Raw genomic sequence first — 23,608 nt, 5'->3', positions numbered from 1 at the left:
GTTTCAATGTTACGTCCCTGCTCAATTAGGGAATGTGCTCGTTTAAAGTTGTGCAATGCTCCCTTATAATGGCGTTTGGCTGCCTGCTTGTAAGCTTCTGTGGCAGAGCAGCGACTTTACAAGGGAGCATTGCACAAGTTCCACTTCTCTGCCTCCTCCCCCTCCCTCCCAGCACTTCCCAGGCACTTAGGACTTTCTGGGAGGGAGGGGGAGAAGCAGGGAAGCGCCGTGTCTCTGCTCCTCCCCCTCCCTCCCAGAAAGTCCTAAGCGCCGGCAAACAGCTGTTTAGTGGCGTTTAGGATTTTCTGGGAGGGCGGGGAAGGAGTGGAGACGCGGGGCTTCTCCGCCACTCCCCCTCCCTCCCAGCACTTTGTGCTTAGGACTTTCTGGGAGGGAGGGGCAGGAGCGGGGAAGCGCTGTGTTTCCGCTCCTCCCCCGCCCTCCCAGAAAATCCTAAATGCCACTGAACAGCTGTTTGGTGGCGCTTAGGACTTTGTGTGTGTGTGGGTGGGGGGGGGGGTTGGGGCATGCTCCGGAGAGGAGGTGGAGTGGGGGTGGGAAGAGGTGGGCCTAGAGTGGAGAGGGGACAGGAAGAGAGGGGCCTCAAGCATTCCCGACAAAGTCCGAGCCTGTTCTTCTCCGGGGAAGCTGCTGCTGCTGCAAAGGTGCTTCCTAGCATCCTTGTCTGCAGCGGGCTGTGCCTGTATGGGGTAAGCCGGGGCACTTCCCAACCACAGTACTGTACAGTATATAATGCCTTTTGTCTGCCCCCAAAAATTTCCTTGGAACCTAACCCCCCGCATTTACATTAAATCTTATGGGAAAATTGGATTCATTTAACATTGTTTCACTTAAAGTTTTATTTTTCAGGAACATAACTACAACGTTAAGAGAGGAGTTACTGTACTAGTAATAATCTGTACCACAAGTAAATCTCAGGAGCCTGCAGTGGTATAGTCATATGGAAATGTGGAAATAAGCATCTGCCAAATCCCCTGAAGTTAGGAGGTCTCCTTGAGACAGGAATGACACCGTAGAGGCTAGGGTCTCCATCTAAAATATCATTTTCTTCATCCACTTATTGAACCTTTTGAGGTTGAGGATGGCTCTGACTCCCCTATTGGTTCCTGGATAATCAAGATGATGGAGTGGAACCTTGAGAACCTTTCTTTTGAGGGAACTCATTCTATTGCTCCCAAGTCCAGGAGATCAGAGGTCTCATTCCAGACCAGTTCATGCTTTGCAGTGTTGCTGGAGATGGGAGACTGGAAGAAAAATGGATGGGATGGAGCTTGCAGCTCAAGTGAGTATCGCTGGCTCGCTATCTCCCTTGCCCACTTGTCTGTGGTCAGTGTGGACCATTCCTCTGAGAAATGGAAGATTCTGCCTCCTAGATTCAGATCTGTGTAGAAGCACATTCGCTTATTGTCATAATGTGGTTTGGTGAGCTGCAGAATCACCTCAGGCCTTTCCAGCCAAGCCTTGGTTCCAAAAATTTCCATTGGTATATCTGCTGTCCTTTCTCTGTTACTTTTATGAGGAAGATGGACGAAAGGAGTGTCTCTGCCTGAAAACAGATTTGTACTCCCTTCTGACAGCACTCTGTGGTGCAGGAAGGGACTGCTTAGATTTTTGCAGCATTTTCTGCTGCTATTTTACCTTACTTTTCTCCAAAGAGGAGAGATTCTGTGAACTGAGATGAGCACGGGACTTTTTGGGAGTCCATTGTTTGCCCTATTTTGGAAGGCATCTACCTTCCAGGGTTGTAGCCATATGTACCTTATGGCTGCTGAGCTGGATGCCTTGGCTCTGGCAGAAAATCTCATTGCATCCAGTGAGGCATCAGCCACGAATGCTGTTGCTAGGGAAAATTTCTTAAGTATGGCACTGGAGCCAGGGAGGTCACTATCCTTCAGGGCCCTAATGTCTTCCATCAAGGACCTTTTAGCTTTTGCAAAGCATGTCACAGCGAGGGGCATTCTGGGGATAGGCGAGGAAGCTTTGAAATTCTTTCTGAGGAGAGCTTCCACTCTCCTGTCTGTTGGGTATTTATGGAAGAATTCCCTTTTTGAAGGGATATCCATATCCTCAGCTAAGGCTTGCCACTGCAGCATCAACCTTTGGGACTTCAATAATTAGCATTTTTTGATTCTTGCAGCTTGTGGAGTCTAAGGTCCCGTCTGTTAATGAATTTACCGTTGTCAGATTTCTCCAATTCCTCTCTGATCATATCTTCAAAGAAAGGAGGACAACAGGGGAATCATTGCCTTGGGGAAGGATTTTTAGGGAAGATATTTGCTTTGAGGCCGAGGTCATGTCTATACTACAAACTTAATTTGACTCAAGTTACTCTCTTTTCTGACTGGTGGATTACCACTGGCAATGTTGAAATGCCAATAGTGATCCTGGGCGACCCAACCTATTCCTTGCTCCCTTAGCTCATGTAAGCTGTACACCTACCACCTCGACAGCACCAAACAATGCTTCAACTACTGGCTTAGCAGGTGCCGAATGGCAGTTGAATATGCCTTTGGTCATTTGAAGGGGTGCTGTTTACTCACAAGATTGGACCTCAATGAGAAAAATATCCCAGCTGCCTGCGGTGGCCTGCATAATTTCTGGAAAGCAAAGGAGAAATTTCAGCCAAGGCAGAGGGTGGAGGTGGAGCAGATACAAGTCTATTAAAAGAGCTCAAGACTGAGCTAGCAAGCTGAGGGAGGCTTTGAAAGACCATTTTAATAGTGAGACAGAGTTGTTGTAGCGTCCTCTACCAGGCCCTGGTCTTTTGCAGCCTGGTATGAATTGTGTGGTGATTGCTGTATATGTAGGAACGTAACATTGTTAATGCACCTGTTAATTTTGCTTGCGAATATTATGAATTGTGTGACACCATGCAGTATCAGGTAAGTGGGCACTGTCAAAACTGTTGAGCACCAGCCAGCATATATTGTGGACTAATAAAAATGAATTATGTTCCAATTATAGAATTTTATTCTATAACAAAATCTATGCAAAAATACCCCTGGGCAATTTAAGAGCAAATACATTAAAACTTAATAAATTAAGAGAACAGAACTTATGAAGGGGAATGAACATTCATGTCCATTTCAGCTACACATACAGGAACTGTGGCTTTCAAAGGTCAGTGTATGTGAAGCTGTTACTGTCTTTAATGTCCCTCAGGGTTAATAAGGTTAGTGCAACAACCACTAATGCCATATGGAATGTTGGAGTGGGGATGGAGGTCCTGATATTGATTCTCAGTAGGCTGCAGAGGGAGGTGAGCACAGGATTGTTGAACCTGAAGGTCTACCGAAGTGTGCAGCCTCTTTGTTTGCTGTCTGAGAAGCCCCATTATGTCCTGGTGCATTTCCCTATCCTTTTCCTGCACCTTTCTCCTCTCTACTCTATCCTTCTCCAGGCTGTCTGCAGTGGTCATCCTCCAGACCCTGTGCTCACTGTGTGATGCAGCACTGACTTGCAGGATCTACTGGAACATGTCATCCTGCATCCTCTTCTTTCTCCTTATCTGGCTCAGGTGTTCTGTGGGTGTGAGTGGGAGGAGACCCTGAAGGCCACAATGGCAGCAGCTGCAACTAAAGCAAACAGTTACCATTGTCAGTGTATTCTCTATGGAAAGCAAAACTTAAGATGCTAAACTCACTCCCTTGCTTCCCTAAAGTTTAAAGCGCTACATTCTCACTTCTGCTTGGGATTACTTGTGCATGCCGCCAGTCACAGCAGCAGCTATGGTGAGCATGGCCTGCCTGGGGTTGGGGAAATGAGGAAGGAATTGCTTGGTTGCATAATTCTAGTAGTATAGGGCAGTGGCACCGAATACTGGGACTCTTTTCCACAGGCGACGGTGATTTTAGCTCCTCTCGCTCCTGAGGATAATAAAGACAGAGAAAGCACAGCTGCTGCTGGCATCCTTAAGCTACATGGGCCCATATGCTGCTAGCCTGTGTACTGCAATGGTGCATGCTGACATTATCGCTGAGTGGCATGGGAAAGTGTTCTACCGCATAGGAAGAAATAAGACACCCCTCCCTAGAAACATTCAGCAGAGGATTGCAGAGTACCTACATGAAAGTTTCACAGAGTGGTCTCAGAAGGATTCATGAGACATCTGTATGTACATAAACAAATTGCTCCGTGTGGCCCTCCTGCCTAACTCTAGAGGGAAATAAAAAGCAGATAGAAACTCTACCTCTCTTTGTTGTATAACTACCTCTTGTAGCATGAGTAAATTAATAAGTCAAAAGGTGTGTCCTGCTACTTTGGGGGTGCTACCCTGTAATTGAAAATTTATCTACACACTTACCCGAGGTTCCTTCCCCTGAATCAGGGTTGCCAGTGCTTAACTGGCAGGACTGACTAGACTGTGGTGGAGTCAAAAACCGGTTCTGGCTCAGTGCCAGAACTGGCTTTTTCCCTTTCTATTCTTTTGGGGGTTTCTGATACATTTTGTGGGCATGAGTGGCTGATTGTGAGTCCTTGTGCAGCTTGCCTTTATGCGGAGCCTGGAGCTCTCTAGAAATTTCCCCTTCGAAGTCCACCCCTTCAGGGCCTCACTCCCCCTCAGTGGGAGATGGGGGTTTCATTACCTGAGTTTTCTGACTTGAATTGGGAACGAGGGGGCAGGCTGGATATGAGCCCTGCTTCTCTCTCTTGAAAGCATTTAAGACCCATTGGCAGCACTGCAAGGGTCTTACCTTTGCGGTCCTGTGTCGCTCCAGGACTTGCCACCTGGGCTAGCTGGCTGAATTCATCTTTAGAATTTCTCCCTGCTCTGCTCTGTCTCTCTGGTTTGAGTTTTTCTGTGTTGTAGTTTCAGCTGTTTGGAGAAGTATGGTCTCCAACATCCTTATCTGATTCAGAGCCCATGGCCTAGAAGAGATGGGGTCAGCTGGATGGGAACAGGCTGGATCTAATTTCTGCCAAGCCTGGAAAAGCTGTCTTATGTATAGAGCACTGTTTGGATTTTGCCTAATGCTTGCACAGCTGTTTTGCCATGCCTGAAAGGGGGCAGAGGAGCTCTGCAGGGAGGTGCTGCAGCAGAGGCTCTGCATGGCTATAAGCACCATGCTGTTAAGACCCTGAGCAGAAGGAGACTTGGAAGAGCAGAAAATTGCTCCTCACTGCTCAAAAAATGGTTGAAAAATGGAAGATATGGGAATAAAATGAACTGCCACTGACCTGGTACCACAAAGGTAGAAGATCTGGCAGCAATCAGGAGAAGGGGTGTGGCCAGCATGAGCAGTGCTGCAACTTTAAATTGCCTCCAGAAACTGCACAGTGAAGGGGAGCTGCCTGGATGTAACAGAATTGTGGGAGATGTTGGGCTGCAGAAGGCCTCTCCCCACCCAATAAAGCAAGGTATTATGTGGAAACCAACCCAGTAGCACTTTTCTATCAAAGGCTGTCTCTGCAGAGCAATGGAAATTTACTTTGCAAATCTTCCTTAGATGAGGCCCATACACTTTTCCTCAGTGCCCCATGGCATTTCTGTGAATAGTCTCACAGATGCCTAGCATGCCAGTTGGTGCAGGATTTTAACCTCTTGCCTGCAGCAACCTTGGCACCCTGAGGCCTTGGTATTTTGGATAAAATGAGATGAACAGGGTGCAATTGGTGTGAGCAATTCTCTGCATTCTCCAAATGCTTGACATACATCTTTAGAGTGCTAGGAATGTTAAGGTTAGAATAAAATGGGGGTACAACTATTTCCCAGGAAAGAGGAACTTACCTTACATAGTGAGGTTTCTGGAGCCATAAGAATCCTTCTCCTCACAATAGCACCAATTTGGTTCTTGGAATTAGTTCCTCTACCTATACAAAACCTGCCTATCGAGGTAATGGCAACTAGAAAGGCCAGCTATAGGCTTGTGTAATCTGTCATTGATTAATCTTGGCGTCTGATGTGCCTGCATATGGAACACCACCAGGACCGGTTCCTATGTTTGCATGGTGCTTGGCTGTAGGACTCAAATCAGAACTTTTATGATTATTTTTATTATAATATTTATATTGAGGTAACATCTAGAGGTCAGGGTCCTGTTGTGCTGGGTACTATACAAACAGAGGTAGTCAGTGCCCCAAAGAGCTTTCTGTTTCCTCTTTCATCAGAAATGTAAATTTGACCAAATCAATTAATGAAAATCCTGCTGGATACCAAAATACATCATAGGTTAATGGAGAATCCATGCTGAAGTACACTTCTCTTCCAATGTCCAGGATGTTAACTGTAGGTGTTGCTGGTCTGGATGAAGGAGTCTTTGCTTCAAGAGAACTGGTCTTCTCTTCAGGTAGGTGTGTTCCTTGGCTAACTAGCAAGTCAAAAGTGCCTTTTGAGCCAGTGGAGGACTAGGAACCTTTCAACTTTCTTTTCCCTTTTCTTTTGTATCCTTTATGCGAACTGTCTTGCAAGGTAGCAGATTCTTCTCTGCCATTATTTCCGTTGCCATGGAGTACCTTTGACCTCTGGTTTCTCCCTGGTTTTGGAAGGGATAAAAACATTCATGCATCAATCATAAGCCAACCTCTAATGAGAGATAGGAGGAGACATCCCCTGTGAGTATCATAATTGCCTAGTATGTGGTTTCTTGTACCTTCTTCTGAAGCAGCTGGTACCTGGCCACTCCCATAGGCAGGATATTGCACTCAATGGACAACTGATCTGATTTCATAGGATGATGTTTACATGTGGGATTGTTTGTTTTTGTTCAAACACATGACTGTGATGTAGTGTCAAGGTGAACTAAAAGGATTTGTATTCTGAAATTTTGGAAATTTGTCTTCCAAGTATGTTTCCTGCCTTACGAGTCTTCCTTCCATAGTGAGTATGCGCAGTGAAAATTGGGTTGGCTTTCAGCATGTTTGTACTTACCTGCTCACAGAGACATTAGGATGTGATCTCAGTATGATGCCTAACTTGGCATTGTATCAGATGTGTGGTTCCATATTCTCAGAAGAAATTTCTGCAAGTGCATTTTGAAAAACCCACTTGTGATGAAGTCAATGCATGGCACCTGCAATTCTAGCCATTGGAGATAACTGGCTACAGATGATCACTGTCAAGAAATGACTGATGCAATAAAGTTTTGGATCTTTGCAAATCTTTACCCTGATGACCTTTGCAGTCCCTTCTAACCCTGTGATTCTACGATAGTAAAATTATGGCCAGAGACATGCTTGCTATGACTCCTGGGCGAGCAATTCTTTGCATTGGGTTCAAAAGTTTTACTTGACTTTGAACAACTGGTGGATGTGAATTCTTTCCAGCAGCTGTCCAGTTGTGAATGGGTTTGTTTCTTTGGGCAGGGCTCTGATTGGCATGTTGACAAGGTATGTAACGTGTGACCTGTACTTTGCTATGACAACTACCGACCATTTCTTAGGATTCTGGATCTGGAGGATAGATAAGAAGGAAGAGTCTTATACAGGAATTCTGAGCTCTCGTATACAAATATTGTCTTTGGCATGTTGAAAATTTTGTTGGTTCGGAGGAAAATTTATCTAGGATTCCTTGCAGTGTCTGCTCTAGATTTTTTTCCTCTGCCAGAGTAATAGTCTCTACTTGAATACCCTTGGTTGTGTTAAACCCAATGGATTGCTGTGCTGGCTATGATAGTGAGGGTTGTGGCCTCTCTTCTGTCTCAGCTACTAGTTTCTCTGTCTCCCCAAATAACTCCTCACCTGTAAGTTTGGATACACAAGATATCTATTCAGGATGACTGATTTTGTTATACATGGGAGTAACATGGTGCAACAGCCCTTTTAAAGCTCCCCCTGCTGGACATTCACCAGGAGACTTTGTTTGAGTCCCACATGGTTGAACTATGTGTTTCTAAACTTCCCTTGGTCTGAGTAAGCTCCAGCACTCTCTCTTTCTTTGACCTCTGTCACAGTTCCTGGGCACAGACTTTCTGCCTGTGGTCCGGCTGCCCTAGGCACCAGGGACCAGTGCTGACAGCCTATTTGCTTAAATACTCAGTTTCCCTGAGCTCCAACCTTGGGGTCATCCTGGTTTACCATTTATTTCTTCAGAAACACATGATACTTTAAGCACATAACGCACAGTCTTTGTAAAGGTTTCTAACACAATGATTCTTTATTTTAGCTAGCATAAGAAATATACAGATATAGACAAAACAATAAAACACCGATTGGGAAATCCCTACCTCAGCTTCCTCACTGATGAGCTTTCTTTGGTCTTGGGTCAGAGTTTTATGGATTCATGATCCTTTCTGTCTTTCCCTTTCCTTCTGCCCATGGCTTCTCCTTGGGAACATGAAGTCTCCTATCTCTTCTGTAGTCAGTTGTCTGTTTCTAGTACATTGTTCTCAAAAATGACTGGTGGGACCCATTTTTTTTTATAACTGCCAGTCTCCTTTGTCATGTGACCTCCCCCATCAACCTTGTCAGGTGATCAAAATGTCCCACAAGGTGATCTGTTGCTTAGTTACATCCTCCCCTGAAGTTCAGATTTTGGAAACTGGCTTGTTCTGAGTGGTAGCCAACTCTTTACCCATTGGGCTTCCATGTGATTAGAGGACAATCAAAATTGAATGACCCTCCACTGTTAACCCTGTGTCACTACCCCTTAGAATTTCATTCCAGCATGGAAATAAAGGACAACAGAGAAGGTAGACAAGCCTCACGTTCAAATTAGAGTGTGTAGTATGACACAGACATAGCATCCCCAATATGAAACAGAATTTGGCTTCCTTGCACCAGTGAATTAGAAATAATTGCACTTGGCCTGAGGTCATAGAGTTCAGCCCCCTGCCTTCACCAGCAGGACCAAGTACTGAATTTTCCCCAGATCCCTAAGTGGCCCCCTCAAGGATTGAACTCACAACCCTGGGTTTAGCAGGCCAATGTTCAAACCGCTGAGCTATCCCTCCCCCCATTTGTTTATAGTTCTTTTGTAGTTAGTAGTAGTTTTATAGTTAGTTTAGAGTGTGTTGGGGGTCCCCCCTCCCTGACTCCCTTGAGCCATGGTATGCTGTGGTCCCTGGGGTTCAAAAAGTGACCCACACACCGCATATTTAAGCTGCCTAGATAAGGGTCACCAAAAGGACCATTGCAGAATCTGCCGCGAGTTTCGCTCCAGAACTTTGAAAGACGGAGCAGCGGCTCAAAGTTCTGTTCATGGAGGCAGCTCTGTGCCCCCACTCAGACCCAGGTTCAGGGGATCCTGTGCCCGGCACCACCTCCTTGGTGCGGAGTGCCCCAGCGCCGTCATCCCAGGAACCGGTGCCGAGAAAGGACGCTGTGTGAGACTCTCAGCACAGTCATGGCTCCTCCCGAGTCCATTTGGTGGGTAGGCACCAGTCTCAATCACCGTTGCCTCAGAAGAAAAAGAAGTCAGAGAGGGATCGTTCTTCCCTGAACAAGTCTAAAGAGCCAATGACTGTGAGACCCCATATCGGACACGGCCAAAACTTTATGGCAGACCCCCCATCCTCGTTGCCCCCCAGAGCTAAGCGCAATGAAGGGCGCTATTTTATGCCATCTAGGGGCTACGAGCATCTGTACTCGCACCCGCCCCTGATTCCCTTGTCGTGGACCCTGACAATCAGCGCGAGCAGCAAGGTTACCAGGGACCCTCCCCTAAGAATAGGGAGGCGAAAAGACTCAACCTTTTTGAGAGGAAGGTCTCCTCTACGGGTGGGTTGCAGCTCCACATTTCAAATCAGCAGGCCATTGTCAGCAGGTACTGCTATAATACATTTTGGGCAATGGCAAAATTTGCAGAGCTGCTGCCGCAAGACTCCTGTGCCAAATTCTCGGCCTTCATCGACAAGGGTAAGCTCACTTCCCGAGCTTCCCTGCAGGCAGCGCTGGATGGAGCTGATGTGGCCCTGGGAGTGATGGCTATAGGGGTGGCCATGAGAAGGGGCACCTGGCTCCAGGTCTCTGGCCTCCCTTACGAGATCCAACAGACAATACAGAACCTTCCTTTTGAGGGTGTGACTCTGTTTTCCAAAAAGACAGATAAAAGTCTTCACAGTCTGAAGGACTCCAGAGCCACCCTCAAATCCTTGGGCCTTCACACCCCCGGCATGCAGTGGAGACACTTCAGGCCGCAACCTCCGCCACGGTTCTTCCAACAACAGAACCGACAGGACGGTTAAAGAAGGAGGAATAGGAGTGGCAGAAAGAGGCTGCACCTGACCTCAGGCGAGGGCTTTGGCCAATTGAAGCCACCTTTGGGCCTGAAATAGGCCTTTTGAAGAAGCGATCTAGGACGGTGTACTAGCCCAAGGACAGAATCCACCCTGCCTTACCTTTTTGTCCCAACTATCCCCTTTCTGCCCTGTGTCGTCCTGCATCACATCGGACCGTTGGATTCTCCGCACGGTAGAGAGGGGATATTCCATCCAATTCTGTGCCCTGCCACCCTTCCACCCCCCTCTTCCCTGTCCCTCTTCAGGGACCCCTCTCACGAGCAAATCCTTGTACAGGAGGTGCACTCGCTCCTATCGCTAGGGGCAGCAGAAGAAGTTCCTCAGGAGCAGAAGGACAAGGGCTTCTATTTCCGGTATTTTCTAATACCGAAAGCCAAGGGCGGGCTCAGGCCCATTCTAGACTGCAGGAGCTCAACAGATTCTTAAAGAAACTCAAGTTCCGTATGGTCTCCTTGGCTTCCATCATCCCTTCCTTGGATCCAGGGGACTGGTATGCCACCCTCTTTGAAGGATGTGTATTTTCATATTGCAATCATTCCGTCCCACAGAAGGTACCTCAGGTTTGTGGTGAACAACAACCACTGTCAATTCACAGTCCTTCGGCCTGTCAGCGGCACCTCGGGTGTTTACCAAATGCATGGCAGTCGTGCCCGCGTTCCTGCGCAGGCGGCAGGAACAGGTGTTCCCATATCTCGACGACTGTCTCATCAAGGGCCGCTCCAGGTCTCAAGTGGAGGTACAAGTCAACTTCATAAGAATGACGTTTTACGAACTGGGCCTTTTCCTCAGTGTGAGGAAATTGACCCTGTCCCTGGTTCAGCAGATAAGTCCAGTACCACCTCTATGAACTCTGACACAGGCATATCTCCTGGAAGCGAGGTTTCGGGCCCTGGGCGACATCTTTCGAAGTCTCAGTTAGTTTCCCACCACCACAGCAAGGAATTGCCTGAAACTTCTAAGACACATTGCCTCTTGTACCTATGTGGTGCAACATGTCAGGCTCAGACTCTGGCCACTCCAGTTGCGGCTAGCCTTGGTGTATTGGGCGGCTCGGGACAGTTTGGACAGGGTTGTGACTCTACCTCACCTGGTCCTTGACTCCCTCCAGTGGTGCAGGTAGTCGGTGCAGGGGTCCCCTTCACTGGTCCTCCGCCATTCCTCTTGCTAGTGACGGATGTGTCAGCCTTGAGCTGGGGAGCACATCTGGGAGACCTCAGGACACAAGGCCTCTGGTCTCAGGAGGAACTTGCTCTCCACATCAATGTCAGCTGAGCGTGGTGCGCCTGGGATGCCAGACTTTCCGAGCCCACTTGACAGGGAGATGTGTATCAGTCATGACAGACAACACCATGGCGATGTTCTATATCAACGAACGGGGGGTGCACGCTCTTCTCCCCTGGGCCAGGAAGCCCTCATGTTGTGAGACTTCTGCGTAGAGCATTCAATACACTTGCAAGTATTACTCTCCGGGGTACGGAACGAGTTGGCGGACTATCTCAGCAGGTTGTTCCACAGCTGTGAGTGGGCCTTATGCCCGGACGTCGCAAACTCAATCTTCCAACGGTGGGGTTTTCCCCAGATAGACCTGTTCACCACGCGACGCAACAGGAATTATCAGCAGTTTTTCTCCTTCCTGAATCACAGCCTGGGCTCCATAGCGGACGCGTTCCTCCTCCAATGGGGAGGCCGTCTCCTCTATGTGTTCCCGCCTTTCCCTCTCATTCACAAGGTGCTCCTCAAGATATGGAGGGAAGAGGCTTCAGTGATATTGATAGCTCCAGCCTGGCCCGGCCAACACTGGGTACACATCTCTCCTGGAAATATCCGTGGAAGCTCCAGTCATTTTTCTGCTCCTCCCAAATGTAGTAATTCAGGATCATGGCCGTCTTCAGCACCCGAACTTTGAGTCGTTGCACCTCATGGCATGGAAGCTCCATGGTTGGACCCCATTGAGATCTCCTGCTCAGACCCAGTTAGACAAGTCCTCCTTGGCAGTAGGAAACCCTCCACCAGGGCTACCTACCTTGCCAAGTGGAAGAGATTCTCAATCTGGTCAGCGCAGCATCAATCATCCTCGATGCTTGCCTCTATACCACTCATACTGGACTACCTTCTCCACCTCAGGCAGCAGGGACTGTCCATGTCATCAATAAGGGTTCACTTGGCCGCAATCTGTCTTCCATCCAGGCGCAGAGGGCTGGTCCGTCTTTGCCATCCCTATGGTTAGCTGTTTCCTGAAAGGTCTCGACAGACTATATCCGCATATCCAACAGCTGGTCCCAGCCTGGGACCTCAATCTGGTCCTTTCCAGACTGACAGGGCCGCCCTTCGAACCACTTGAGACATGCTCCCTGTTCTATCTCTCGTACAAGGTGGTGTTTCTGGTAGTGTTAACCCCAGCCAGGAGGGTGTCTGAGCTCAAGGCCCCAACATTGGCGCCTCCTTATACCGTGTGCTATAAGGACAGGATTCAACTCAGGCCATATCCAGCTTTCCTCCCGAAGGTTGTTTCCCAATTTCACATCAACCAGGACATCTTCCTCCCTGTGTTCTATCCTAAGCCGCACTGATGTGGCAGGAAGCAGAGGCTTCACTCATTGGATGTCCGCAGAGCGCTAGCCTTCTACATCAAGAGAACGAAACCATTCCGAAAATCCATTCAATTGTTTGTGGCTGTGGCAGACAGGATGAAAGGTCTTCCAGTCTCCTCCCAACGAATTTTGTCGTGGATCACATCCTGCATCCGGGAGTGCTCCTCCACTCACGGCACACTCCGCCAGGGCGCAGGCTTCTTCAGCAGCGTTCCTGGCGCAAGTTCCCACCCAGGAAGTATGCAGAGCAGCGATGTGGTCCTCCATACATACTTTCACTGCGCATTATGTGCTTACCCAGCAGGCCAGAGATGATGCTGCCTTCGGTAGAGCAGTGCTCCAATCAGTGCATAACTCCGCCCCCACCTCCAGAACTTAGGTTTGGGAGTCACCTGATTGGAATGGACATGAACAAGCACTCGAAGAAGAAAAAACGGTTTCTCACCTCTTGTAACTGTTGTTCTTCATGACCATTCCAATACCCACTCTCCTACCCCTCAGTCGGAGTAGCCGGCAAAAAGGAACTGAGGGGATGGCAGGTCAACAGTGCTCTATATTGAGCGCCATGAAGGGGGCACCCAGGCCGACCCAATGGATGCTGCTATGGGAAAAATCTTCCTGCTGCTGTGCACATGCACGCATACACACCTGATTGGAATGGACATGAACAACACATCTCGAAGAACAACAGTTACGAGAAGGTGAGTAACCATTTTTTCATTGTTCGCACATTTAGCCCAAAACAACTGTAGTGAACTTTCAGTAGTTTGGCTTATTTCGCTTCTTAATATAACTGGAGACAATCTTTCCTATATGAGGTAATCTTTTCTTCCAAAAAGGAACCTAACACTAATTTCAGTTTTAAAAAAACACCTGTCAAGTTTGAAGTTCATTATAATTTTACTGTGTATGGAAATTCTTCCAAGGAAAAAGCTCTATAAAGCAGAGAATTTCAATCTGCCTTTCTCATGTGACTTGATTATGTCTATATAAAGTGACTTGACAGCAGTGCATGAAGCTGGATATTATTCTTAGTTGTTTAGTTCTCCAAGAGCTGTTGCTAGTGAGAATTGTTTTGCCTGTTTATGATTCCAGTACAAATAAAGAGAGACTTGGAAGGCCATCAACAGGAACCTATCAAGATTTTCTGTGTATCCAATACACTCGTGCAGAAAAACTCAACATTTGACTAAGGAAAAGCTATCTTTCTGAGATACTAGTCTCATCTACTGCACCAAACAAAATTTGTTTGTTTTTAATGGAGAATTATGAGGAACATCTTTGCTTAGTGATTTCAACCTCTGAGGAGTGCACTAAGCATTTTTTCTTGTTTTTTGACACAATAGAAATTCTGCAGTAAGAATAATTCTAGCCTTTTTTTGCTATCCATTAATTTCTATTAGAATCTGATAAACCCTACTTACATGGGAGAACAGTATTTGTGATTCCAGGAACCACCTAAACAGCTCTCCTAGGGCCAAATCCTGTGTGTCTCAAGGCACCCTCAAATCCCAGTGATGTGGTGATTTAAGACTGAATGCTCTCAAAACAATAATGAGTAAACCTGGGATAGTCAAAGGCTGGTATGGTGTCTTGCTAAAGATTTTGATGGATTTGGGGCAAGAAAAACTTGCTATTACCTGAGAGATTGCCAAGACATTTTTCATGGTTGAATAAAGCGATACTTTGGTTTGGTCAAGGCAAATGACATTTTGCCATTCTTTCTTTCTCTTTCCTTTTAAACCTCTTTCAACCTCCCCTTCCTATTTTTTTCCACAAAGGGTGAGGAAAAGATTTCCTCCTTTTCATCTCTCTCTCCACTCTTTTTTTTCTTCTCCAAAGGATATCTTGATTGGTTGGCCAGAAAATAAAAACATGTATTTGTTGTTACTGATGTAGTCTTTTAAATTCTATTATGCTATTCCAGTATATAAAAACCCACTCTGAGCATTTTTACTGACTAAGTGTTGGCAGTTCTGTCTGTATGCAGAGGCTGGAGGGAGATCTGGAATAGATTATCAGATGTAACTTTTTAGAAATAAATAGAAGGGCATACATTAGTAACAATTAATACAAGGGAAAATATGGGCTTCTCAGTGGCATGTCATAAACAAACTAAATAAAGTGCATTTTTTAAAAGGTACAAGAAGACCAAGTGAGAGCATATGCTAACTAATCTGGCCCTTAGGGACCCACATATGCCTCCGGCATACCACAAAATGAGGCATCCAAGCCCATTGTCCTGACCCCCTTTGGGAGTGGCGGTGGCAGGGGATCCCTCTCCTCTTCTAGCAAGGGAGGGGAAACTGGATGATCTCCCTTTCCTCCACATAGGAGCACAGCAGGACCCTCTCATCTCTGGTGGCAGCAGATCTACCCCGTAGTACAGCTGTTGGGGTATATCTGCTTCAGTGGATCTTGGGACTTAATATCACAGTGAAATGAAAAGGGCAGTTCAAATCTCTAAGAACTATTGTTTCATGCTGTCTGCAGACTCAGGCAGTCATCACTGTGTCAAATATACTCAGGTGTAATTTTCAAACCTCTCTTTGCAACAATGAGGGCTAAAGTCTTTAAGAAAGAAAGTGTAAACCAAGATTATGATGTAATCACATGACCCCAGAAGCTATTGAGCTCTTGTAGTATCTCTGCTTTAATTCAGCCTTGGGCTCTTGCTGCTATTCTGCCTTCAGGCTACTTTAATGTATTTTTTTTTGTTGCTGCACTCTGAATATACCATCATTTATTGCTAGTAAATATCCATTCCCTGACCAGCTGGCACATTTAGATGCCTCAGGAAACTCTTAAAGCTTGATTCAACATGGACTTGCACCTTGTGTAGCCATATACACTTATGTAAAATGGGTGTGAAACAGTAGCACCAGTGTGAGCAAGTGGACAATTATTTTATTTAGGGTTTTCCAGTGCACAGTTGGAAATGACTTACACAGGGTGTAATGCAGAGGAGAACTAGACCTTGAGATCAAGAGCCAAGACCCATTGAAGTATATAAATAAATGGGTTTTTGTCAGGCTCCTAGTGTTGAAATCCTAAAGTGTCCAAGCTTGAAACGATCTCAGTGGACATCACCCATGACATTTGACTCATTATGTTCTTATAAGCTTTCAGAGCTGACTTGCCTCACTGAGGCCTGTGAAAGTAAAAAAAAGAAACCCTTGTGGTTTCTTTGACTACTTTGATGTTCTATGTACTGGTTCTGTCATGTAGATGAAATATCTTAGTCAGCTCTGCACAAATTGTAACTCATCCATGTTACCATGAAGAACATGGGAAAGAGCTGTAATATTTTTATGAATATTATGTGACCCTCTGGATGGTTGATGATTAATGTGCTGCTTCCTAAGGAAAAGTGAGGGTTATTTCTGACTTAGGTGGTTTTGCACATCTGCAAGAATCAAAGTCAGTGGTGTTAGCCTAATAACCTATGTTTGACAATATAAATGTCAAGGCCTTTGAGGTTTTGTCCCTGTCCAAATGGGGCACAACATCTGCTAGCTTAGAGAAGAGGGGAAGAGTCCTCTAGGCTGGAAACCTTAAACCAGTGATACTCAGACTGAGGCTTGGAAGCCGCAAGTGGTTCTTTAATGTGTCTCCTGTGTCTCTTTGCAGCACATGATATTAAAACACTGTGATTTAATTATTAACCGATGTAAGTTATTAACCAGTCAGGATGCTTTTTCTATGTTATTCACCAATTGGAGAATACTTGGTCAGTCATTTTGCTGTGAGAATAATACAGTAAAAGCTTTTTTATCCAGCATTTTGGGTAAATGGGGGGATGCCGGTAAGTGAAAAATTCCAGTTAACTAAGAGAGAAGGAGTTCGGGTACAGGAGGGGGTGCAGGGTTGGGTGCAGGTGAAGGGGTGCGGGGCGCGGGCTCTGGGAGAGGAGGCTTGAGGCAGGGGGTTGGAGTGCCGGGCGGCACTCACCTCGGGCGGCTCCCTGCAAGTGGCACCTGGTCCCTGCTGCTCCTAGGCAGAGGCGCAGCAGGTGGCTCTGTGCACTGCCCCTTACCCCCAAGCGCTGGCTCTGCAGATCCCATTGGCCAGGAACCAATTTCAGTTGATTTCAATTACAACAGAGAATACAAAGTGTACCGTGCTCACTTTATATTATTTTTATTACAAATATTTGCACTGTAAAAATGATAAACAAAAGAAATCTTATTTTTCAGTTCACCTTATACAATACAGTAGTGCAATCTCTTTATCATGAAAGTATAACTTACAAATGTAGATTTTTGTTTGTTTGTTACATAACTGCACTCAAAAACAGAACAATGTAAAACTTTAGAGCTTACAAGTCCACTCAGTCCTACTTCTTGTTCAGCCAATCGCTAAGACAAACAAGTTTGTTTACATTTACTGGAGATACTGCTGCCTGCTTCTTATTTACAATGTCACCTGAACGTGAGAACAGATATTCACATGGCACTTTTGTAGTCGGCATTGCAAGGTATTTACGTGCCAGATGTGCAAAACATTCATATGCCCCTTCATGTTTTGGACACCATTCCAGAGGACATGCTTCCATGCTGATGAGGCTCAATAAAAAAAAATTGCATTAATTAAATTTGTGACTGAACTCCTTGGGGGAGTATTATGTTCCCTGCTCTGTTTTACCCATATTCTGCCATATATTTCATGTTATAGCAGTCTTGGATAATGACACAGCACATGTTGTTCATTTTAAGAGCACTTTCACTGCAGATTAGACAAAAAGCAAAAAGGTACCAATGTGAAATTTCTAAAGATAGCCAGAGCACTCGACCCAAGCTTTAAAAATCTGAAGTGCCTTCCAAAATCTGAGAGGGATGAGGTGTGGAACATGCTTTCAGAAGTCTTAAAAGAGCAACACTCCAATGTGGAAACTGCAGAACCCAAATCACCAAAAAAGAAAATCAACCTTCTGCTGGTGGCATCTGACTCAGATGATGAAAGTGAACATGTCGGTCCGCACTGCTTTGGATCGTTATCGAGCAGAACCCCTTATTAGCATGGATGTATGTCCTTTGGGAATGGTGGTTGAAGCATGAAGGGACATATGAATCTTCAGTGCATCTGGCACATAAATATCTTGTGACGCCCGGTACAACAGTGCCATGGGAACACCTGTTCTCACTTTCAGGTGACGTTGTAAACAAGAAGCAGGCAGCATTATTTCCTGCAAATGTAAACAAACAAGTAGGACTGAGTTGACTTGTAGGCTCTAAAGCTTTACATTGTTTTATTTTTGAATACAGTTATTTTTTGTACATAATTCTACATTTGTAAGTTCAACATTCCTGATACAGTACTTGTATGAGGTGAATTGAAAAATACTATTTCTTCTGTTTTTTTTATAGCACAAATATTTGTAATAAAAAATAAATATAAAGTGAGCACTGTACATTTTGTGTTGTGTTGTAATTGAAATCAATATATTAGAAAATGTAGAAAACATCCAAAATATTTCCATAAATGGTATTCTATTATTGTTTACAGTGCAATTAATCACAATTAATTTTTTTAATCACGTGACAGCCCTACTTGTATATTATCAGTAGAGTTGTTAGTTGGATATTCTAATTATAAAGTAATTATCTCCTTTATTGATACCTGTCAGCCACTTTGAAGTCTGCTGAATTCTATAGCTAAAACTCAGGACAGAATTTGGTCTGCAGAATGCATATTATTGATGATAAATGGTCCAGAAAGAATAAAGCTTGATATTTTTTTCAAATCCCAGATTGATTTAGTAGTGCTGCTAGCTGGGGAAACCATATTTTTGTATATAAACTGAGCAAATTTGATCTGGAGTCCTTGACTAGATCAAAATGGTCCCTTCTGATCTTAAAGTCTAAAGTCTATGACTCCAGTGAATATGGAAATACAGCCCATAATGTCACTTTTATTCTCTTTTTATTGTTGAACCATACTTTCTGATTGATCAGTACTAATCAGCTGGGTTTCTGGCTTTGGAAGCTTAGGGGTGGAAATCAATTTTCTCTAAAAATACAGCAGAGGTAGATATGATAGTGTTCTTTGGTATTGTAGAATTCTGACAACTCAGGCTATGCAGATGCTTTTAAAGCATTTGGGTCTTGAACAGTATATCTGTGGAAATCATATGGCCTGCCTTTTACACTCTGTATGGAAATTATTTGGTTTTGTGAGGGAGTTGAAAATTTCAAATTTTCATCTAACAAGAAAGGGATAGAATAATATTGAGTGTTCTACAGTTAGACCAATTTTTAGTATATTTGACTCAAATTTTATACGCAAAAAGAACAGGAGTACTTGTGGCACCTTAGAGACTAACAAATTTATTTGAGCATAAGCTTTCTTTTTGCGGATACAGACTAACACGGGTGCTACTCTGAAACCTGTCAAATTTTATATTGGACTATAGCTATTTGTCTCTTTTGCGGGGGAGAGGTGCTTTTTTGAGGTTTCATTTTTTCCATTCTTTTACATAGTTTGTTTTGATGGGGAGCCTTATCCCAATGAAAGTTGCTTGTTGACACTTCAAAGGAAATAGTGGGCTCATCTTGTTCATAGCTTGTGTAAGGGATGATTTGGCTCTAGGCAAATACTCGCTATGATAGCAGCTCAAAATGGTAAACCGATGCTACCAAATGTCAAGGCAAAAGAAAAATCTCTTATGGAGAGGCTTTCAGGATGATGGACTTTTAAAAGGCTTAAATATGCAGCTTTCTAAAAGAGACCAGTCAAAAAAAAAAAAAAAAAACGAATATTCATTTTAGAATGCCTCAATTTACTGTTAAATAATTTTTTTCTAGAACTAATTTATATATACAAAATATCATAAACAATTTATTTCACCTTGGTTGTGTTGTGTTAACTTTCCTGGTAGTTTAGGTAATTTTTGATTAAGTTTTAAGTTAAAACTTTTAAGTTAAAACTGGGAGGAAGGGAGGGGAAAATAATGATACCCAAGACTTTTTATTTTACCGATAATAAAAAAGTTTAAAATAGTTTTCTAAACAAACATTAACAATTAAAAGTAGTGTCATTCACCCTTCATAGATGAAGCAACCCTTAATCAGGTCCCAGTTCGCTTGTACCTACAAGGATGACCTGATGACTGAGAAGAAGGGTCAGCACTTCTTCAGTAGGAGCCAAATCCCGACTTGCATACATCCAGCACCAAAACAAATGCTTTCTCTCTGTTTAGAGGCTGAGACTTTTGCAGGTAAACTGAATTATGTTTGAGTGAATGAGAAAATTTTATTCCTGATTTTTCAGGTCTTATACCTGTTGATTTTTATCAAATAGACTACTACATCAATCTTTATTAAAAGTCAAATGTAAAGGATTTTTTTCAAGGAAAAACAAAACTGAGGGTTTAATAGCTTTGCACAAGTTACAATCAGTAAAAACTAATCTAAAATATTTTTTAGTCTATGCTATGTGAGATAAGTGCTTTGAAATTAGCAGTATAGTTTGTAAATTATTTATTTTTTACTGCCATCATAATCCCCAAATAAATTTTAACCAACAGTATGTCAGGTTTCTTTTTATGCATTTTACAGAGATGACCTAGTGCTTGAGGGAAATTTATATACTGAATGGGAAAATTATGGCTAATTGTTAATTTTATTTTTTAAACACATTACAAGATGTGTATTATATAAATTACTGTTAGGACATAAGTATATTCATCCTTTGCAACATTTTGACCTTTGTATATAAACTTATTTCCTGAAGTTGTTGATGGTTACATTTATGCATGTGTAATGCCATTTTAAAATTTAATGGTGACGTGTCTGTTTAGGTTTGTTTATAGTTGTTGGCTAGCTGATGGCCAGTCAAATTATTATTGTTCATTTTATTTAAGAAAGCACTCTCTTGCTAAAATACATGACCTTTATGCCATTTAAATCCTAGGACTATCCTGGCTAACTACTTTAGGAGTAATAACTTTTTTTTCCTTCCCAAAATATTTTATTCTCTTACACAATAGAAGGTGTAAAGTCCCCTCCTGAAAGATCAGCACTTGGAACCAGTTCTGGAAATGTTCTTCAGAATGGAAGTAAAAGTGAAAAAGCAAAAAGTTGTCAGCCAAGAAACAAGAGCTCAAAGAGGAAACACATGGCTCTGAATAGTGAGAAAGTCCTCTGCAATAATGAAAATGAACCATCTCAGTACACACATATTAAGAGACCCAAGATATCAAACATACTACGGGAGAAATTGGACAGCAGACTAGATGGAGCAGCAAAAGGCAACAAGGCTACAGCCAAGAATAAATTGATTGCTGGTCAGAAAAAGTTAACTGACTTTTTTAGACTATGAATCTTATTTTTATTTTGATGTATATAGTAAATTTACTATTCCATAATAAACATTGTACATTTTGAAAGAATAAGATAACAGGTGCATTAACACATTTTGGCTTCATAGTGTCCAAATATATTATGTTAATGTAGGTTACATATATTATTCATTAGACAAATATAGTGACAAGTCTTGATTGTGCAGCATTCTCAATTTTCAGTAACAATACATCATAACTATTACAACTAGGTTATCTAGTGAAAATGTCAATCATGTTCCCCTCTATTTTGAAATACAGATAGAAGTATTTAGATGTACATATATAGCAATACCAAAAGCACAGTAACTTCAAGTTTCATTACATTGGTAACCAATGCTTCTTTAGAGAGGAGGCCAACAGTTTTCAAACTTGCCAACAAGGTCGATAGACTCTTCCCAACATACACCTGAGCACTGAAGAAAAAAATCATTTTACTCTTTTTATATTCTAAGTTGAAATATTTTTTCTGTGGAAAAATACACATACACTTACTGTCAAAATCTCTCCTTCCTATAGGAAATTTAGCTGAGTTTTCTTCATCCCCGGTCTCTCTCCTTTCCTGTATTGATTCAATATTCTGAATTTCAGTGTCAGCTGGAAAAGCCATAGATCCTTTCAATGCAAGATAAGGTAGCTGTTTTATACCTAGGTTCAGTGGCGAACCATGGCTTATGAAATTGTGTTTGGAACCTATATTCTGAAGTAAGAAAAAAAAAGATTTAAATTTTAAAGATGAAATGTTAACATTGTGTTTAGTTCTTTTTTTGTTTTCTTTTTCTTTCCCCCATTCAGAACAAAGGTGTTATAACAGACAGTCATTTAAAAGCCATACAATGCCACACATTGGGACTTTGGCTAAGAAACCTTAAAATCAAAGTGCATGTTAAAATAACGTGGATGATCAGCTTAATTTCAGTTTAGTTATTCAGTGGCATTGAAACCGTCTTGGTATGTATGGCTAATCCTGTTGACATTCTAAGATATATTTTTAGTACAGAATGGGCAAAATTTTCAAACAGTGATAAAAAGGTAGACTGATACTTTCTTACAGGTTCTGACCACCTGGAATCCTGGTAAAAATCAGGTCATTTGTTTAGTTTCCCAAACTCAGATTTAGGTGACTAAAATTAGATACCTATATTTGAAAACTTAGCATTCAGTAATTGCATGATCTTATAACTGAAACCATCCACCACAACATTCTTTAAAATGGTAAGCTTTTAACCCTTTTAAAAGGACTATAAATTGAGCTTTTATTCATGTTTTAGTGTTCAATAAAAAATGGAAACTCACTAAGAATTTTGGGTTTCTGTCTTCCTCCTCATCCAGAAAGCTGCTGTCCTCCATCTTGTAGTGCTCAAGAGTAGGTGTAGTCTCTGTCTTCTCTGCTTTACCTCCATTCCAAAGAGCTTTTCCTATATTGAGCGCATTTAGTATCATATCATCATCTTCTACCTTTCGCATAGACTTCGAAACTGAAAGTAAAAAACCTTGAGAAAAGAGAGAGAAAATTAGTATTAACATGTAGGATGAAATATGCATTCTTAGTTGTTTAATGTTTGCATAGAAGTTAAGCAGGTTTCAGATATATTTAAGAAAGGTGTCCCTTGTAAAGTAATGTGTTCTCCAATCATGTCTACCTTTATATATTTTACAGATTGAATAGAAGCCACTTCAGTGGCTTATGAGTTCACCCTGTATAAATGACTCAGTATAAAGAGGCTAACCTTTTGAATAGTACTTGTAATGCCATATATTGGTTAGAACTACTTAAGTATGGGTATTTTTTACCATGGATTATTAGCTCCTTTATAGACTTTTAGAACAGTGCAGATTAGTAGTTCCTTTTAATGGATCAGTTTTAGCAAAATTCACAGGATACCATAATCTCTACACATGCTGTTTTTAAATTAGGCTTTACTTTTCACTTAAGGCAGTTTTAGAAAAGAACTAATTTACACATGTAAGAAGGAGGGTCAGCAAAGTAATTTATTTTGTTTTAAACCCTGGTCTTCTCTATTTTAAAGTGGAATTGATTTTCAGATCTTCTTAAGAACTAGTTGGAAAAAAAACTTTGAAGGTAGCAATGGTTTAAAATACTACCATTGCCTTAATACAGGCAAAGCTGAAACCTTTAACTTGTGTCCAGTAAATTGTGTACCTTTTTATCTGAAGATATAGCTGGCAATCCTCACTCATTGCTGATACATATACTTGTCAGAGTTTGGAGGCAGTTTCCCATCTGAAAGGATCAGTGCCGCAAACACCAATAGGTCAGTACCCAGATCATAATTTCAGAAGTTCCTCCCTCTCCCACTCTGAATAGAAACTTCAATTTTTGCCTCAAATAATCTTCCAGATTTAATGCCCTATTATCCCCTCCTGTGTTTAGAAACACAATAAAGGTCTATGGAAGGAAATTTCTGTGACGATTCCTCCACATTTTGCTGTTTGAGGGGCAGCATTTGTCCCTCCCTGGC

The 23,608-nt window shown here is 43.0% G+C and overlaps 2 protein-coding genes across 5 annotated transcripts in view; one reads left to right on the top strand and one right to left on the bottom strand.

Moving 5' to 3' along the window:
* Positions 1-21,200, top strand: part of PARPBP (PARP1 binding protein) — a 95,493-nt gene extending 74,293 nt beyond the window's left edge. For 3 of the 4 annotated variants that reach the window (XR_010592171.1, XM_042851520.2, XM_005303694.4), the window contains 2 exons: positions 19,838-20,003; positions 20,775-21,200. Coding sequence is in view for 3 of the 4 variants with exons in the window: in XM_042851520.2 (XP_042707454.2) it covers positions 19,838-20,003; positions 20,775-21,106 (498 nt within the window). In the remaining variant the exon portion in view is untranslated. Of the gene's footprint in view, positions 1-19,837; positions 20,004-20,774 lie in introns of those variants that run through there. The other variant, XM_065565398.1, reaches the window with a different exon arrangement.
* Positions 21,201-21,396: 196 nt separating this feature from the next.
* PMCH (pro-melanin concentrating hormone) lies at positions 21,397-22,670 on the bottom strand. The gene is made up of 2 exons (XM_042851527.2): positions 22,422-22,670; positions 21,397-21,825 (listed from the first exon to the last, which is right to left on the bottom strand). Exons 1-2 carry the CDS (start codon positions 22,668-22,670, stop codon positions 21,397-21,399), a joined length of 678 nt encoding a protein of 225 aa, XP_042707461.2.
* Positions 22,671-23,608: the final 938 nt, after the last annotated feature.

The sequence above is a fragment of the Chrysemys picta genome, chromosome 1, assembly GCF_011386835.1.
Source record: "Chrysemys picta bellii isolate R12L10 chromosome 1, ASM1138683v2, whole genome shotgun sequence".
Lineage (NCBI taxonomy): Eukaryota > Metazoa > Chordata > Testudines > Emydidae > Chrysemys > Chrysemys picta.
This window is presented reverse-complemented; position numbering and strand designations above follow the sequence as displayed.

Excerpts from the sequence above, each read along its gene's own strand:
- PMCH (XM_042851527.2), bottom strand. The coding sequence starts at position 22,670 with ATGCATATTTCATCCTACATGTTAATACTAATTTTCTCTCTCTTTTCT. Across the intron at positions 21,826-22,421 it reads ACAGAAACCCAAAATTCTTA|AATATAGGTTCCAAACACAA; the intron begins GTGAGTTTCCAT and ends TTCTTACTTCAG.